At 42.2% G+C, this 18,855-nt stretch overlaps 1 protein-coding gene across 1 annotated transcript in view; it reads left to right on the forward strand.

The window, feature by feature from the left end:
• Positions 1-309: 309 nt before the first annotated feature.
• Positions 310-18,855, forward strand: part of gbe1b (glucan (1,4-alpha-), branching enzyme 1b) — an 80,635-nt gene continuing 62,089 nt past the window's right edge. Inside the window, exons 1-5 of the mRNA XM_068585552.1 lie at positions 310-484; positions 10,501-10,670; positions 12,795-12,910; positions 15,029-15,154; positions 16,167-16,302. Coding sequence (XP_068441653.1) covers positions 387-484; positions 10,501-10,670; positions 12,795-12,910; positions 15,029-15,154; positions 16,167-16,302 — 646 coding nt within the window. The 5' untranslated portion in view covers positions 310-386. The remainder of the gene's footprint in view (positions 485-10,500; positions 10,671-12,794; positions 12,911-15,028; positions 15,155-16,166; positions 16,303-18,855) is intronic.

The raw sequence follows: 18,855 nt of genomic DNA on the forward strand, positions 1-18,855 counted from the left end.
TGCACCAGCGACATTGAGGCCTTTACATCGCTGCATTTTTATTAGGCTTTTTTTTTTTTTCCCCTTGCGAAAGCTGCACGTCTGCACTCCGAGTCATCTCCCTCTGACGCGCCAGACGCTTCCTCTGCTGTCATCTTAAAGTTACACTGTATCCCGGCACGCACCGCGCGGCTCGGCTCGGCTCGGCTCGGCTCTCCCTCGCGCCTGACCCGCTGCAGAACAGCGTGTGTTGTGATGGGACGGGCTTGGCACAAAGCAGCGTGATGCGCTGTTGTGTCCGGACACTATAAAGAGGCGCACAGTGCATGCCCGCGCGGCGCCGCACGCTGTCAGTGTATCCGAACAAGCAGCAGTCGGTGCTCGATTGGTTCCGTCTGGAGAAAACCATGGCAGACCGAGAGGATAATGTTGCAATTCCTGACTTCAGCTGTCTGCTCCAAATGGATCCCTCTCTCAAAACGTACGAGAAGGACTTCAAGAGGAGGTAAAACGCGGCTTGAACGGCGCTCGCGTGCACAGATTGACGCCCAAAACAGCGCCCGGTGAAGCGAGCAGAAGCCAGGCTTACTAATGGCGTCCGTGTATTGAAATAAACACGCACAACTAACAGATTAAAAGCGATGTTTGCAACACACCGGACCGTCGCCCTCTGCGTTGGGTTCAGGGTTGACATGGTGTGCTTGGAGGTCGCATTGAGCCGTCCGTCCTGCCGTCTTCCCCTTCCGCTGGATAACACGCACGCGCGCGAGGGAGGGAGAGAGAGAGGCTGTTCAGCTTGTGTGAAATGAATGAACCGCGAGCATTTCATTTGACAAGTTGCCGAAGAAGGCGAGCCGTGGCTCCACTCCCTGTGTTTGACAGTTCGAGGGCAGCGTGTAGTTTCGCAGTCAGCTGACGTCCACGTCGCGTCGTGAGCTGCTGCTTCGGGCTGAGACGCTGTCTGAGCCTCGCTTTGAGCCCACCGGGGCACCGCTGCGGTCCAGCATCACAACCGCCTCGCCATCCGCAGGCCTCTGCCCTTTAATGACGACGTGTGTTCCCCGTCATTGTATCCGGTTTGTCATCGAGGCATCAGTGGTCCTATGATGTGCTTTCATTTTGCATTAAACTCCTCCAACTCTGAGCACATCGCACCATGTGAGAGGCCCTGCAACACAATTAATCTCGCAAGGCACGTTTATTTGTCTGGCACATTTCAACAACACGGTGATTCCAAGTGCTTCACATGAAACCATTAAAGGCAAATTGTTATCATAAAATAATTTGAATTAAAGAAAAAACAGCTAAGAAAACATTAAAATAGTCACACAAAAATTAATGAACTTTGCAGTGCAGTAGTGAGATGCAGCGATTGAGTCTGGTTCAATTAAAGGCAACAGCCAACAGAAAAATACTCAATCTGGATTTAAAGGAGCTGAAGGCCTCAGCAGACATGCAGCTTTCAGGAACCTTGTTCCAGAGATGTGGAGTAGAAAAGCTGAACGCTGCTTCTCCATGTTTAGTTCTGACTCTTGGAACAGAAAGTACACAGTAATTGACTTCATGCTGCATGTTTTTTCTTCTCCATTCTCAGCCTTCATTTGGCCTCCATACAAATTAATTATTAGGGTGAAAGTCTTAAGTAGCTGACTTTGTATTTCGGTGTATGCAAATCCTGATTGTGCAATGCATGTTTTGGGCTAGTGCATTTAATAATCTGGGTTTATGTCCAGCACGCATTCAAATTACATTGTTTGTGCAGTTTCCAAAGTATGAGGTTATATGGTATCAACTTGCGACTCCCAAGATTTTATGACTAGACTAGAAATGTGTCTGTGATGCATCTTTGTAACTGAGTCATGTATTTGTGCCAGTGATGCACAAATGAAAGCGGAAAGTTCTGATGCATAATAACGTAACATCCTTGTTATTTATAAAATAGTGAGAGCTGTGCATGAACCAGAACCATTCAGATGATAACCTTTGTGCTTAATACAATTATTGTACTGCTAACTACCTGAAGTTATACATGCATGCATACACTTTATATTTCTAAATCCAAATTATTTTTTTTATAATTTGAAGATGATTAGAGATGTGGGCTCAGCAAATGTACTCGCACGCCATCGTCATGTTTAAATGTACGCACTAAGGAAAGACAAAACGTTCAAAGCCTTTCAACAGAATAAAGTTGAAACGTCTAAACTTGAAGTTAATAAACATGTTTTACTAATTAGTCAATCAGCAACTATTCAAGCTTGTTCATTCTGGATCACTTTTAGCACCGAAATAATATGGGACATTTAACATTTAAAGGGTGAATAGTTGCTTAAATGGAACTGGGACACTAATTCTAAATAACGTACTTAAATTACCTCACCTTACAGAGACCCGAAAATACTAGCCTTGTGTCTCTCAGTTAACCTTGTGCTGACTCTAATCTGCAAAAGTAAATAGACTCAATCTCTAAGTCAATAGTCTGCACTGGCTCACAAACTGTGTTCATCTTTTTGGTTCTTGTGTCTTTTTAATTGCTGTGAGTTCTGGTTTTAACCTGATAAACAGAGCAAACTGTTAGGGTTGCCCTTTAAATAAAAATAATTGCGTAATGAATGAGTGGCAACACAATGTTGTATTTCATAGTAACGCAATGTTTTCATAATGATTAGGTTTTCTTGGAGAGGATTATGTCGGCCCGTTTCTGGGTGAAAGGCCACATGACTGAGGCTCACAAAATGAGAGTAGTTATTTCGCTCAATTCCACACCTCCTTTCAATTTAACCTTACCTGCTGGATCTCTTGATGCAAAATGAGTGTGAGGTCTGCAAGCAGACAGCGATAATGATGTACAGAGTTCATTCCTACGGTATCTGCTCTCTGTTGGGTTGTCCCCAAAACTAGCCCTCCAAATTTTGCTGTTAGGACCACGTTAGTTTAATCCATTTTCATTACCATGTCCGATCCTGCCTCTAATGTGGCAGGTAAGGGACCCCCTGCTTTGTATTTGAAGCATGCGAGTGGGGCTCTAGTCTTGCAGAGAGATGAGCATGTCAGTTCCATCTCAGACACAGCTTGGGATCGCTCGGCTTCACAGAGCCCCAGACGTGTCTCAAACACCTGTCACGCTGATGAAACTCGCACATAAATTATTTTACATATAGGAGCACTGCTGTGTGAAGGTTAATTCTTGATAAGCCCACGATGTCCTCAGGCCCATGGTCCAAACACTACACCGTGAGCTCGGGCATGGCAATCGAGAGCTTTCTTCGGCTGCGGCGCCACGCTGAGTCCCCCTCGCCGAGCTGCACAGCGCTAAGAATTCAGCTGGCTTATCAGGAAGAGACCTATGACCACGCAGGCCGATTCTTTAGATTGCGCCGCCATGTCATGGATCAAGGCCGCCCACATCTGAGGTTGGTCGAACTTTGTTTCCCACCAGATGCAGCTCGGCATGGACAGGCCTGTTAGAATGACTCCTGCAGGTTTTGCAGGCCTCCCATTCTAATGAGTTGGTGGCTGGTTTGTGGGCAGTTCTCATTTTTATTTCATCAGGATGCTACTTTCAGAATAAATGCGAATATAACCGTTGACGTCGGACTCGGGTTACAGCCCCAGTGAGCAGTGCTCTGTTGACATGCTTCATTATTTACCCTGCCTGTTGCACAAGTCTGCAGGAAGTTTTGCAAGGTGTTTGCAGCTTGTGGCTCCACACGCATCTCCTAAATTGGACCAAATGAAAGTCGGGAGCATTGGGAATGCTGCTTGTTGCGGCAACGAGTTTTTGCAAAGACTTGAGTGTCAACACAACCCATTTAAAAGTGAAAATGCAGCAATACGTGCGAGTCTTATGCTTGTGATGGTGATGCAATATATTTAAAGCAGACAGTTTGAAGTGATGAATACAGATGTGTGTGCTCTGATTAAAGAGCAAAGAGCTAAAATACAGGGCTACGTAGAAAAAAAGGCAATTTACAGTTCCTCCAATGGAATTATTAGAACGTCTGGATCCCCTTTCTGGAACTATTGTATTATAATAAGTGAATGTTTTATGTGCCTTCGTTAAAGGGCAGCATTCATTTTATCGGTCACCTTGCTTGGGGGTCAACAAAGGCATGAGGTGAGCAGGGAAGTATCGCTGCCATCAATCAACCTCAACGTTCAGGTCCCTCTTTAGCCTCATTAATGGATTTAGTCAAAGAAGGACATTAATGGCATTTTTTGAAAGTCACCTTGCCGCCGGGCCGCACGGAGGCCCTGTAGGCGAGCAGAGATCTGGAGGAAAGTTCAAGCTTTGTCCTCCTTGTGCTTTTCCAGGCTGTAAGGGACGATCCTGACACCTCTGTGCTTCACCTGTCGCCATCAGTCATATACACACACACACACAACGCAACGGACCTGAACACACACTCTAAATTTAGAAGCCCGATTGTCTAACAGTGAGGGAATGAACAGGTGACAAAGTTCAGCTGAGAATTGGATTATAATCATGATAGATTTAAACTCTGACTGTTACAGCCCCCTCATATCAACATTTTTAGAGATATGACTTGACCCATCAATACATTTTTTTTTTATTATCTACCCCTCCCCCCCCCCCACACACACATCCCCCCAGTCCCCTCCTGGAAATAGATAAGCCACCCTATCTATAAAATGCAGAGCTTCTTGTCTGAAAAACGAGGGGTCCGAACAATTCTTTTAACTGACTCGATGTCTCTGATTCGCTCGCCTCTTGTAATGTTAATCCATCCACTTGATTAATTGGGTCACCATAAAGCTAGCCCAGTGATTCCTTTCACTCGTGATGAAGATAAATCCAACATTGTAGCGATGGAAGAAAAAACAAATCCCCTTTCTCTATATGTTAGAGCGGCATCCAAATGTATCGGCTGAAATTGACCGGACTATTCAATAAACTTTGGTCGACCTCTTGAATCATGAGTTTGTTCATAAAGTTTTACAGTTAGTTTCAACTAGCGGTGGTACTAGTATTGTGCTAAGTAAAAAAAGAAACATATTGCATATTTGACTTTAGTAATGCAGCACAACCTCTATTTGTCTGCACCTAATGTATACTTCTTTTTTTTTTTTGAAAGGATCATAGTGGATCAGAATTATCATAGCAGATAAAACATCCTTAAATCTAAGCAAGAACACACCAAATATTGTAAAAATTAATCTACTTAGAGCAAACAATGACCACTCGGAGTAGTTCATAATGACAATTCATTATAATACTGGTAAAATACATTATGGAGATATTGTGTAGGACAATACTTCACCGTATAAATCATTATATAAAACTGTTATAGATAGATATTTATTATATTAATGAAGTGAGTTTAACTATAGCTATACAGTGCTATATGCACATTATAAGGCGTTAGTGTTTGAGTATGTTTATAGTGCATTATAGACATCATAGAAGTGTTGCCAAACTTACAATTTCAATAGCAATGAAACAATGCAGGAATTATTTGATATAAAAAAAATGTACTAAACTGAAGACAAGACTGTGCAAGGACTTATAACGTTTACAAACTTTTTTTTAAGCCAGTTCCACATCCAACCATGAGGCAAAGGTTATCATCTCTGGCCGTGTTTTTTAAGAATCCAAGGAAAAGCTCACAATGCTTATAAGAAGATGCCTGAGGAGGACAATGCAAGAGCCTCCTACCATGGCATGTCGAGGTGAAGAGTGCTACTGGTCTTCCACTGGGGCCAGGCATGGAAAAAGCTTGGCGGTCCAACTTTTCTTCTTTGACTTTTTGTCTGCAGATGGTCCAGCTCGGATGTCATGCTGCTCTGCTTCTTTTCCCACTCCAGTTCAGTCCTCCGCGGGGCTTGTTTGATCTCCTCTGGCGCCTCTGAGGAGGGAGGTCTTCTCCCTTTTTGTTCCCGCACATGATCCATCTTCTGCTGCTCCTTGGCGTGCTTCCGAACCGAAAGGCTCTCCAGCTGAGCCTCATTTCTCTTATTCAGAAGAGTGCGCCCCAACTGGTGTGCCGCGTGAAGCACCCTCGAAGCCTCGATGAGATCTTCACAAACCCACTTTCACCGGCACCACCGGAACGTCTTCCGCGCTGACCGATTTAGCTTCCTCTTGTGCCGGCTGGGCCTAGCTTCCTAGATAAGTCCCACTCTCAGTCGCTTCATAGTCGAAGTCTCTGCTCGTGACTCCGGGACTAATTGAAAGATTCCTTTTATGTTTGTGAATATCGACACGATCCAATTTGAAGCGGTTTCTCTCTGCAGCATTATGACATGACAAGTTCTCAGGGAAATTGGGTTGACATGAGAAGAAGCAGAAATGTAGCCGACGCCGAACTGAAGCGATCGGACGGCATGTTGATGTCTGTCACTTGCATTTTTACCGTGTGCAGTAATAAGCAAGTCTAATATCTCAGTTTTGCCGCATGACATTTTCTCCAGTATCTTCATAGATAGAGAACAGTTTTGCAAACGGAGAGATAAGAGAGCCAAGACTTTAATCTGTGACTCCCATCTATAATCTCCTGTTGCTCTATTACCACTGAATAGGATACAGAACCAGACTCTTTTGTAATTTGTGGCGACGGGGATTAGTAGAGTCTCTCTCCGTGTACTACTTGACAATGAGCAACAGTGCTTTTAGTGAGTTTGAAATATTGCTATGTTCCATTGAGAAGTGTTAGGATGAAAATACAGGCTTGCATAACTGACCTTTTTTAAGTTTGTGTATTTTATCAATCTGATCTCCATCACATTTTCCCATTAAGAACGGGTCACATGACGCGTTGGTCTGTAACAGGAGACTCTCACGGTGTAGTTCCTCTCTGATCGAAGGAGTGATTCAGCGCGTTCAGCTCATTGTTTTGGTTTCTCGGCCGTACCGTATCCCCACTCCAGTGTGGCTGAACTCATCAGGGTCCTTTTATAGCCGCAGCAGGCAGTTATTTTCAGCAAAAAGCTCTGATAAACCCGCTGTAGGCTCTCTGCCCAGCTCCAAGTGGCAGACAGACACAGTTTGGGACATTCTGGGGAACAGAGTGGAGCATTTAGCCGCTAAAGAGCCAAGTATTTCCTTCAGGAGTTGGCGGAGAGCAAACCTCCGAATGTTGAACTTGTTTCAGTCATTTGGACAAAAATTTGACTACAAACGACGAGTGATGAAGTTTCTCATGCCAGATGTGTTGAAGCAGTTAACTGGGAACAAGTTTGCCATATCAACATGTGGTTAAACCTGCGCCGTCCCCAAGTGCTCTAAAAAAATATGAACGCAGATTTATTATTATTAGATGGTGCCAAGTATTAATGCACTATAGCGCAACCATCACTTTTTAATGATTGTTTAATTCAACATGCGTCCAACCTTCTCCATAAACTATAACACTGGTCTCATTTATTTGAATTGCAATTAGGAATTACATTTGTGGGGAAACTGAAGAATAGTATCGTTTGAGAAACCTTTGATTCTCACATTAAGCATCAAGGTGCTCATCATTTTCTGACAAACTTTACACTGAAGGACAATTTTTTGACTCGAGACTCAAACTGTCTGACTTGAGCAATATTATATCTAATGAAGGAACTGGGACTGACAGCGATGCACAACAAACAAATCCTTAGGCGAGCTGAATCATTTTAAAGATGGCATATTTCCATGAAAATCCCGCACTTTTTTGGCTTCAAGCTATGGACAAAACAGATGCTCCTCAACAGTTGATTGAGGCACATGACTATCACACTGAGATTAATTATTTCTCTGCTCTATTGTTACATTGGGTGTAAACGCCGCAAGTGGCTGTAGCTTTAGTCTTAATGGATTTGAACATTCATGGCTTCGGCGCCTCATAATCTACAAAGAAATGTGACTGCTTCAACTGGATACAGGAAGACAACAGTTAATGATCCATCTCCCGTCTGCTATTCCCACATTGACTGTCCTTTTATTAGGAATTCAGTGTCAGCGCCAGGGGAATAAAGGCTTGCTATTAGTGTTCACTCTCTGAGACTCGCCACTTGGCTGCTTAACGGGAGTGTTTTACCTATGGATGCCGTGTGCAGCCCCATGCTGGATAATGTTGTAAACCGGGTGCGAGATGTGGAGTTGGGGTTCCTGTGGCAGCATGGAGCAGAGGCAGAGTGACGACGTCATCAAAATAACATTTGAAGACAAGCGCACGGAGGACGGCTGCTTCTGTCTCATTATCATTACCGGGGAAAATAGATCAACGTTTTTGATTTTGCCCATACCTTCAACTCCGCTAATGACTTCCTGAAATGAATTGTTCCTTTTTTTTTTTTTTTTTTTTTATTGGCGCACAATTCATTTGTGATGCGTGGTCTCATCTCGCCTCCCTGCAGCAATCTCGAGTGGAAGCAGACACAGGAGATGTGCGGTGAATACTGCAGCCACCGGATTTTGGCTCTCTATTCCCACCTGTCCAACCTTCTGCAACTCACTTGTTATCATCATAGGCGTGACTTTCATGCCTATTAATATTGTGTCAGAGGAGCGCGGATCCTTTTTTTGGGAAATCTTTCCCTTGTCCTTCCTTTCAGCATTTTTTGGAAATGGTGACAGAGTGGCAAAGGAGGCGTGTGGCATCATTGGTTGGACTTTAAAGGTTTACATTTGGCAAGTACTGCCTGTATCTACTAAGCTCAACACAGGGAGCAGCTGCTGAGAAATGGCGCTGTTACTTCAGCCCATCATCACCAGCCCCAGGGCATTCACAGGCCAGTCTGAGCTTGGCTTCAGGGCTATAGGGGAGAGAGTGCACTTAACTCAGCTGGCTGAAAGAGGCTTTTTGTACTGGGGTGCAGGGGGTCTGATATGGATACCAGCTGGCTGCAGGAATTTAAGTGAGATAAATTGCAAAGTAGTTAGTCTATCTTTCCCAGTTGAAGGTAAGCAACTGAGGTGTATCTCTCTGAATATGTCCATAGCCTTACATTGTTGAGGGAGGGAGGGAGGTTAGCATCCCGTGGCATGGACCTGAAAGAGTCAACGTTGGCATGGAAACATCCGTTGCTTAACTTGTGCTGCAATATTTTACAAAACTTGTAAATATGTGCAACTATGAAACATTTTGGTATACAGTACACAAACATTTATAAAAATGATCTCACAAACCTTTTTCTGTGGTGTTCACTAATTTCCTCCAAACAGACATACTCCATTTAGTACTTGGTTGAATGACATGTTAAGTACCTAATTTATTGCAAATGTATGAAACAGGAATTATAAACCGATGATTCAAGCCACAATACAAACAAAGAAGTGCTCGTCAAAGACATTATTTCAGTTGACCATTACGAGTTGCTGTGCTTGAATCTGGGCATCCCAATAAATGTATGTTAATCACACTGGAAGTTATGAAAAGAATGAATGAATCAGTGAAATGGATATATTTTTTTATTTAAATAGTTAACATTAACAACTATTTATTCAAATAGTTGTTAATGGGTGATAAGTAATAGCACTGACGGGGTACAATAAAGGAGATGATTAGTATTTTATATATATATATATATATATATATATATATATATATATATATATATATATATATATATATATATATATATATATATATATATATATATAAAAAATAGGGCTGTGAAATGATTAGAATTTTTAATCCGATTAATCACAGGTTTTTGTGGATTAATCACATATTACCGATATTCTCTGTATATTTTTGTAAAAACATAAAGATTTATGATAAAATACGGATATATACATTGTCATTTATACATTGGGCTGCTGTTGTAAACAATGCAGCTACAGGCCGTGAGGTGAACCCCGTCATCGTTTCATTCCGCTACACAGTCGAGCATCAACACGATCTTTAGCTCATAAAAAAAGAACTCAAACATATACACAAACAAGAGAATATGAATAACTGTGCAGTGTGTATTTAAGGACATTAATTAAGTTTGTCATACATGTTGTAACATGGAAATGCAGAACATTTATTTAGCTAATAGACAAATGTAAAACCTTGCCATTTTTTTCTGACATTTTTATGTTTGACATGAAACGAGGCATTATGTAATGCTAACTTGTTGAATTTAGGAGCAGTATACATGCAAATAGACAAAATAGAAATAGATAGTGTATTTTTAAATTTTTTTATTTTTTTTTCCACTAGTCTGAAAGAAGACATATTATGGAAGCAAAATCGCGCAAAATCTTTAAATTGACCAGTGCATGAAACACAATGTTTTGCCTTTTTTGAGTCAGTGTTACCTAAATCAAAATCCTTTGGCTCACTATATTTACTCTGACATTCAACAGTCACACTGAAAGAAATATATATATATATATATATATATATATATATATATATATATATATATATATATATATATATATATATATATATATATATATATATATATATATATATATATATATATATATATATATATATATATATAAATAAAATAAGCTGAGTATATATGTTTTCGCTGGTGGGTTTTTCAATTTTGACTCATCCACGTGTGTGTGTGTGTGTTCCCTGTGGTTTGAAGGTATGAGCTGCTACAGAAGCAGCTTTCCCAGCTGGAAGAGGCAGAAGGAGGCTATGACCGGTTCACACGCAGCTACAAGACCTTCGGCGTGCAGCGACAGCCTGACGACAGCCTGTTTTTTACCGAGTGGGCTCCTGCTGCAGAGGCCCTCTTCCTCACCGGGGACTTCAGTAAGTAGCCAGAGGAGAACTCCTGTCAGCTCCTGGACATGTCAGCCCGTGTGACATCCAGGTAGCTTCTTTCAAGCTTGTACTTGAGTTTTAGTGCTGCTCATTTATTACCCACTCGTGCATGTTAAGGTGTCTCAATTCTTGTAACCCAATATGAATGTGAACACCCTAGAATTCAAGCTGCAACTCGGCACTATCAGTTAATTTGTATAAAGTAATGAGTCTTTTTCCCGTTCAGAAATGTTTCTTCATTTGTGTTTTTAAAGAAGCATGCAGCAGGCTGATGGATGGAAGTGTCCTTCTATCCAGTTGTGTAATGGCAATCAATGTTTGGATTAATGAAAAGACATAACACTTCAACATGAAGTTTCATTCACTGTTGGGGCCAGAAAGGAACAAAGAGGTTTCAGGGCTGGAACATTAGAGGAAGGTTGCATATCTTCGCGCTGTATTCAATAAGAAATGTGACATTGCTGATCTCTTGAGCACAAAGGGGCCACAAATTAAGAAAAAGCTGAGAGAACTGCGGCACAAGGGTAGCAGCCCTTTTCATCAACCAACCTGGGAGTAGGAAATGTGGAAAATATTGATTACACAGGATAAACTTTTATACTGAAGAGGGTTCTTTTGAATGTGGGAGTGTTTGTTAATATTTCAGTAGCTAGTTATTTCATCATCGCTTGCAAAGTTGTTGAGAGAGTGCAACCTCTGTGTGTGCACTGAAATCTCTTATTCCCTCCGGTGCCAACTTTGAAAGTAATTTCAGGTTAATAGTCTTTTGAGTGTTATTTTCTGTTAACGTGGGCTGTGAAAATGCTGCAAGATTATTTATTTTTGTCATCATTAACAAGATTAAATGAGACTTGCTCTCATCTATCACGCCGATATACAAGGTTATACAAGCCCTCAGTGTCATTTTCTTTCTTTTATCAAATATATTAATGCTTCTTTTACACATGCCAGTGGTAATATATTACGGACAAACAAAAAAATTTAATAACAGAAAAAAAATCCCAAGAAGGATGGTGAAATAATTCAAACCTGTGCACATAACTCCGATACCAGTTGCCAGGCCACAGCACAAGCGCTACTCTGAACTGACACCCTGCAGGTAATGATAAAAAAAAGCAAACACTAATAATAATAATGCCCTCAGATGGATGTTGTGTGCAAAACCAGAGATTTGTCAATGTTTTTATTGTCCCTACACATTTTTTGTGCTAGTTAGTTCTGTTGCTGCCATTCCCTCTTTCCATAATTTCATCCGTTCCTTTTTTAATCATCTTCCCAGCACCTTGGGCAGCAGCTCAATTCCAACATTCAATTTTGTGAAAGATTACATTTTGACACGGCTCAGTCATATTATTTGATTTCAATTTCATAGTAAATGTGGAAACAGCCCAGCAGCCCCAGTCATGAATATGGTGCAGGTTGGATGCATAATGCACTGTTTCTGTGGAGCAGTTTAAGCAAAAAGGGAGATAAATAAATTGTGAGGGAAAAAAAAAATATGGCTGTGCCTGCCCTGCCAGTGAAAAGTGCTGGTGTTGTGCCCGGTCACTTCTGGAGCATCTCCTGTGATTCATTTCCCATCCTGCGGTTATTTCTGCTCATGAATAGCAAACAGATGTGGATTGCTGAATAAAAACGACATCCTAAATTGACACGCCGAGGTGGATGTTTTGTGTCCTCGTATATTCCCGTCAGTCAATGACAATTGGTAATGTGGTATCGGCAGGTTACGAATGTAACCCCTCTTTGTCGTTCCCTCGGAGCTATAATTCAATGAGCAGTGGAGTGGTATTTTATCAGTTTTGCTTTTAGATGACTGAGCCCGCCCGCTGCTTTTCTCACTGTTGCGAAAGTCACAGGATGCAGACGAGCAGTGCGGCGTATGAAAACAACCAGACAGAATTATGCATAATGAGAGAGCGGGGGGAGAGATATTGTGATCACTTCATACCAAGAGAGAGAGTCATTTTCCCGAATTGGGCATCTATGATCATATGGCTCTCTTTCATCACTACCCTGCTAATCAGAATGACGTCTGGCTCTGTGTTGTAAACCAATTCATTTGACGTGATTTGAATCCTTGCCATGTTTACGCCCCCCCCCCCTCTATAGATGACTGGAACAAATTCTCCCACCCCTACACCAAGAAAGAGTTTGGCAAGTGGGAACTGATTGTACCGCCCAAGCATGACGGGACACCAGCTGTGGACCATGACACCAAACTCAAGGTAGAGAACAGAACATCTTCATGCCTATTGCCGCGTCCCCAGCAGGTGTCATCTCGCCGCGGTACCTGGACGTGTCACCGTACTGTGCGAGGGAGATTCCCTGTCAGCTGTGGTGTCTTATTGACCAAGTGAAAACCTGGCGTGTCGCCGTCAACAACATGTCATACTCTGAGCGCGCGAGCGGGGAGATTACTGCATGTACACAATCTGCACAGCGTCGGGTAGATGCACCTGAGGAGCCCAGCTGATGGCTTTTATTTCAGCTTGCCGTCTGCGCCGGCGCTCCCTCGGGGACACGCTGCCGTGTTTGTCTGCGCACCAACAAAAAAAAACTCTACATGATTGTTTTTAAGCTCTAGTAAATAATTCATCAGGGTTAAATGCAAAAGATGCAGCGCCCATTATGCATTGTCTCCCAAGCAAATAGCGTGAATGAGAAATTATCCTGAAATGAGATGCCAGGCGCGGATCGGACGGCGGCCGTGGCACCGCTCTCCTTGGGACCGGGTCATCGCTGGCACACTCCTGCGCCCTGGACAGGTTGCCCAGCTCCCATTGTCAGCGGAGGTCAGTCTAAGGACGATAAGAAGCAGATGGAAAAGCTGGCACCTGGCCTTTCTTTGTGCACCCCCCGCTGCCTATGAATGGCTGTCTTGCTGCGAGCCCCACTTCAGAATTAGTTCCACAGCACTCCCTCGTGGAAGCACGAGCCTCGCTCCAATCACTCTGGTGTAGAGCAGCTTGCCCTCCTCTCCCCCTTGTTCAGGGCCCAATTTGTCTCCATAAACAAGCAATGCCCTTTTGCGGATACAGTACTTACAATGAGCTCCTTATGTTGAGAGTATGCAAGACTTTGTATGCAAGTGGACGGAGGTTATTAAAGTGATCAAATGCCCACTTTAACACTTTTTTCCCCCCAAACTTCTCGCATATTGCTGGCTCTTAGAGTTGTTGTTTTTCCTGTTCATGCTCCGCCTCACCCAGCAGTCTGATTTTTCTTTAATATTCCTAATGCGGGCCAATTTGTCTGAAGGACCAGCGCTCTCTCGGGCTTTCTGCCAGTCCATTTATCCAACTATCTTTTACTAATCCTATAAACTGTGAAGCATGTCATAAGGGGAGCTAGGCAGCTAACCCCTAGGTGGCCCGGCCATAATGAAAAAAGCCCAGAGGGGGGTCTGGCCAACGGCTCGCTGGCAGGTGGCATTGGAACAGTCATTACTTTACAACAGTTGCCAGAATTAGTTGGGTTCTAATGCCGGTTTCTGCAGGGGACAAAACACGGCGAACACATACTGCGGGTAGCGCTACATGATCGATTTCTCGTTGGGTTTTTCCAACTCTCACGCTGGCTTCCTCCTTTTGCTTTTTGACTGATGGAAGCGAAATAAGTTTTCAGTTAGATTTCCAAACTATACTTATTTGACCCCCTGCCAGTCCTGAATTCCAAACATAATAGATGAGAGGCGAAGGATAATGATTTAGATGTTCTTCTTTTTCTAAATTGCTCCCTGGCTCTAATCCCCTCTCAAGTCGAGCCTGTGAGTGGCTGTGTTAAGAGGAAAAAAAACACAAAAAAAACACCATTGAATTCAAATTTCCCACAACAACTTATCTGTTCAATACTATAGCTTATGCATTGTGTCTCTGGGAGAAAAGCATAATGGGTTTAAAGCTCAGATTTTTTTATTTTATCAGGGAGCAGGGAGCTGCTTCCTGGAAAAGGGGTGGTTTACATGTTGAAAAATGTTGGTTTATTAGTTGAACAATGTGGACCTTCCTTCCTGTATAAGAGAAGGGGAGTAACAGCACTGTTGTATTATGTAAGCATTTCTTGGCTGGTAGATATAAATAAATGCGGATGTTTTAAACTTTTAGACATCCAGAGACAGGAACGCACCAGAATCACAGAAGACCCTGAAGCCCAGGCCTCTTAAACTTTAAGACTATTATTTCAGCTGAATTCTTTTATTTTCTTTGCCATGATGTTTTCACTTTTGCATGAAGTTTTTTCCATTCTACTTTAGTTTGAGCTCATGTAAAACACCCTCTTGTGTCTTTGTTTAAATGCCCTTGCTGTAACACAACACTCATTTTTCTTTCTGTCTTTCTTTCTAGGTGGTAGTTCACACCAAGAACGGTGACCGGCTGTACCGAATCTCTCCCTGGGCAACATATGTGACCAGGGAGGAGAAGTCTGTCGTCTACGACTGGGTTCACTGGGATCCCCCTCAGCCCTATACTGTAAGTTATTATTTGAAAAACGAATAAGTTTCCTTTATTTTGTTCTTCTATATGATTGCTTTATTCCTGATTTGAAGAATGACAGAAATCTCAAAGAATAAGATTTGAAAAGCATCACTGCCGTGCAATCATTCATACAGACTGGTTTATTCTCCCAAATGGTTTGTTACTGGAAGGGTTTTCTGAGCCGCCAATATTGAAAGAGGACATTGTTTAATGTAAACAGCATGATCTGTGTCTCTTTCCAACAGCGAAATGCAACAAATGGTTGGATTTGCATGCCAGGGAAGGTAACATTAGTGTGGAAATCGGTTTAAACTGAGCAAATCCTTTTTATTTTCTTTTGGTTGCGATAACATTGAGGCAGAATTCTAAAAGCCACATCACAACTTTCATGGATTGATGGCTAAAATAGATTAAAAAGATGCTTTGTCAAGCTACACCCCTCTGTAATTTCATTAAAATGCCTTTATGTTGGGTCGGCTCGGTGTCCATTTGAAATCAGTCTTACATCTCACATCCATTGTTGACGTGGGTGCTTGATGGTGAGAGGGTCTGAATGTGTCTCAATACTTGATGCCCTCAGCACAAGTGTGCACAAGCAAAACAATAAGAGGCTGTTAAAGACCACTGTGCCTTTTTATCGCTTGTTATTTAGAACCATTTTAATTAGAGGAGCTCTCGTACTGGCAATATATTCACGTTATTCACAAGTGGCTCAATCATGCACTTCACGTAGTGTGTTTGTGAGAACTGCTGGGTAGCCATCAGGAAATGTGTTCTTTGTATGAAACTTATCCTGTTGCCATTGTGTAACACAGACGGTGTGAATCATATCTCTTCATGTTTAACATGTGCAGCACCGTTATCTGCCGTGAAAAGCCACACTGTGTATTTGACCTTTTTAGGGATGATAATTACTCACACAATGTGCTGTATTTTCTTTTTTTGTTAGAAAAAAATTCTAAGAACGTGTCAAGATTTCTCGTTGTATTTTTGGATTCCTCTCCAGCAAATCCACCCTCGGCCGAAAAAGCCCACGAGCCTGAGAATATACGAGGTCCACGTAGGCATCGCTTCACCGGAGGGAAAGGTCGCCTCATACACCAACTTCACGACCAACGTGCTGCCTCGTATAAAAGAACTGGGTAAGACACAAGGCGCCATGAGATTATTCTCTACCCTTTTTTTTTTTTATCCCTCTTATTTCGTTGGCTACTCAAGTCGACGAAAAGCGCACGGCAATCATCCTGCTGTGATCCTCTTCATCTGAGTGTCAGTGAGAGCTTTTGTTGACTCAACTTGAGAACATTCTGTATCTCTTTGAGCCAAGAACAGAGAGAAAGTGGAGTATTGAGGTGATCAAATCAGAGCCAGCAATGTGCTCTGGGGGGGAAAAAACTATTTGAGGGGTTCGTCGAGAGCCGTTTCTTATAAGCGCCAGCGTCCTGTGCCATCTCTGTCAACACTCTCCCTCCAGTAGCAGTGTTTTCAGTGGCAGAGCTGTCACTCTTCCTTTGCTCAAAGCCACACCAGCAAGTCAACATCCTGTTTACCGGCCTGCCCTCAAGGGACCGCTGGCCGTTACAGTGTTTAGTAAAGAGGGCTCCACAACACTAGTCGCACACAACACAGCTTCTTGACCTTGACTCCACGGTTTATAAAAAAATATATATATATTTTCACGTTGTATAAGTCAGTTAAACAAATACCATAAAGACAACCTCTAATGGGTGTTATCATAAACTGTCACAATTAGTTTGCTATCAATGCATTTAACTGTATTCTTTATACAGCAGTATATTTCAGTTCTCCTGCTGACTCACTTCAGATTTGTTTGTTCAGATTAATTCAGTATAATCCTCTTGTCTTAGTTGAACTAAATAGAACAATTATTTTTTTTTTATATTGTGAATCTTGTACCACGATGACTCATGACAATGTGTGCAAGTCAATGTATTCACTTAGCCTTATTTAGCCTTACTTGTGCTTGATATATAAACAAAAGAGTCTGTTTTTCCCCCATGGACTACTTGAATTCATTTGGTGACTGAGTATTAATGCTACTGCATTTCCCTTTATCTTTAAGACAATATCCATCAGGTCTTTGTTTAATTAGTATCGCGGACAAAGGATTTTTTTTTTCTGCAGGAATACATTCTTTCCACCCATCTTTTAAAATAAAATAACAGGTGGATTACTCTGCTTAAGAAATGGTTCGCAGAGAAAAAGCTTTGTTGAAGTAAATGCCAGCCTGCCTGTTGGATCAACACCAAATTGTATTTCTTTTAATTTGTTTATTTCTAAAAACCCCCCAAAAAATACTGAGATTGAGCTACCGAGCTCCGTCTCATGGAGGCTCATTAGAACAGAGAGTCTCTAGACCACGAAGAAAAATCTTTAAAAATGAAAGAATCGTAAAACGTCTCGGTATCAACCCAAAATACACATTCTATTCAGCACGAGTATGATTTGTCCTCTTTTCAACACAAAATTTAAACAAATGCTAAGAAATACATATGTCCCTTCATGACTACAGAGAATGACCAGAAGTCCATTTGCTTGCTTACAGCTATGATGAAGATTACTTCTACTCCAAAGAAATATCAATACATGGTGGGCGTCGACCTGTGAGAAACTTGTGTGTTTCCATGACACATATGACTTATGAACTGCAGTGTGTGGTGCATTTTTATAATAACTCAACTTATAATAAAGAGCTGGATTCAAAAGGGACTTTCACCTCCCTGTGGTAGTTTGGACAATAATGGCATCGCTCATATGTGCAGAATTGCATTCACATGCAGCCTGCTGCACTGACATTATTAAAAGGCACAGATAGGACTGACACAGAAAAGCAGGAGCAATCTGATAAATGCCGTTTCCTCGGTTGTGTCATTCTGTTCAGAGGAAACAGTCAGTAAATGCTGTCAAAGAATCTAACTGCAGCAGCAGAGGGAATCTGCACAATAGGATTCTTCAGTAGGCTAAACTCCAGCGTCTCCAGACGGTTGCCTCTGCCAGCCATTCCATTTTTTTGACTGAGAGTGTGTGTGTGTGTGTGTGTGTGTGTGTGTGTGTGTGTGTGTGTGTGTGTGTATAAATATATAAAAAAGAAACTTCCTCTCACCCCAGTGCTTTGTCACACCCCTTTCAAAAGCCAACTTTTTATTGTCTCTCGCTCTCTCTCGCCTGAAAAGAAGCTGCGATATAAATAAATAAATGTGTTCCACACAACAGTGAAAAACCGCAGGGCTTCCCTCTGGAGTGCTCAGTGGCAGTTTAAAAGCCTGTTGTTCTCTTATTCATAGCAGCAGCTCGTAGCTCGTTTCGAAATGTTGTACATGACCTCCTGACTCTGATAGCTGGTGTTTCCCTGTAGCCGCGGCTTGTCTTTGGGATACCAGAGCTCGTGTCATAAAGGAAATGCCTGCAGCTCACATATGCGGTGTGACTGACAGGGGTCAAATAGTATTGAGTCCAGCTGTCTGGCAGTAATGTGGCCAAACACATGAAAACAGTAGAGATCTCTTGAGGTAATGCTTTCAGTCTCCAGAAATATCTTCTTGTTCTATTCCACCCAACCAATCACACGCATCATTAGAATATTTGCATTTCGATTCGATGTTTGGGATAATGTCCGACGCAGCTGGAATCATAAGAAAAGAAAAGATGGCAAAAGAGCTATCCAAATAGACGGG

Source organism: Clinocottus analis, unplaced genomic scaffold (assembly GCF_023055335.1).
Source record: "Clinocottus analis isolate CAN_PGR_092001 unplaced genomic scaffold, fCliAna1.0.p SCAF_2, whole genome shotgun sequence".
Taxonomy (NCBI): Eukaryota; Metazoa; Chordata; class Actinopteri; order Perciformes; family Cottidae; genus Clinocottus; species Clinocottus analis.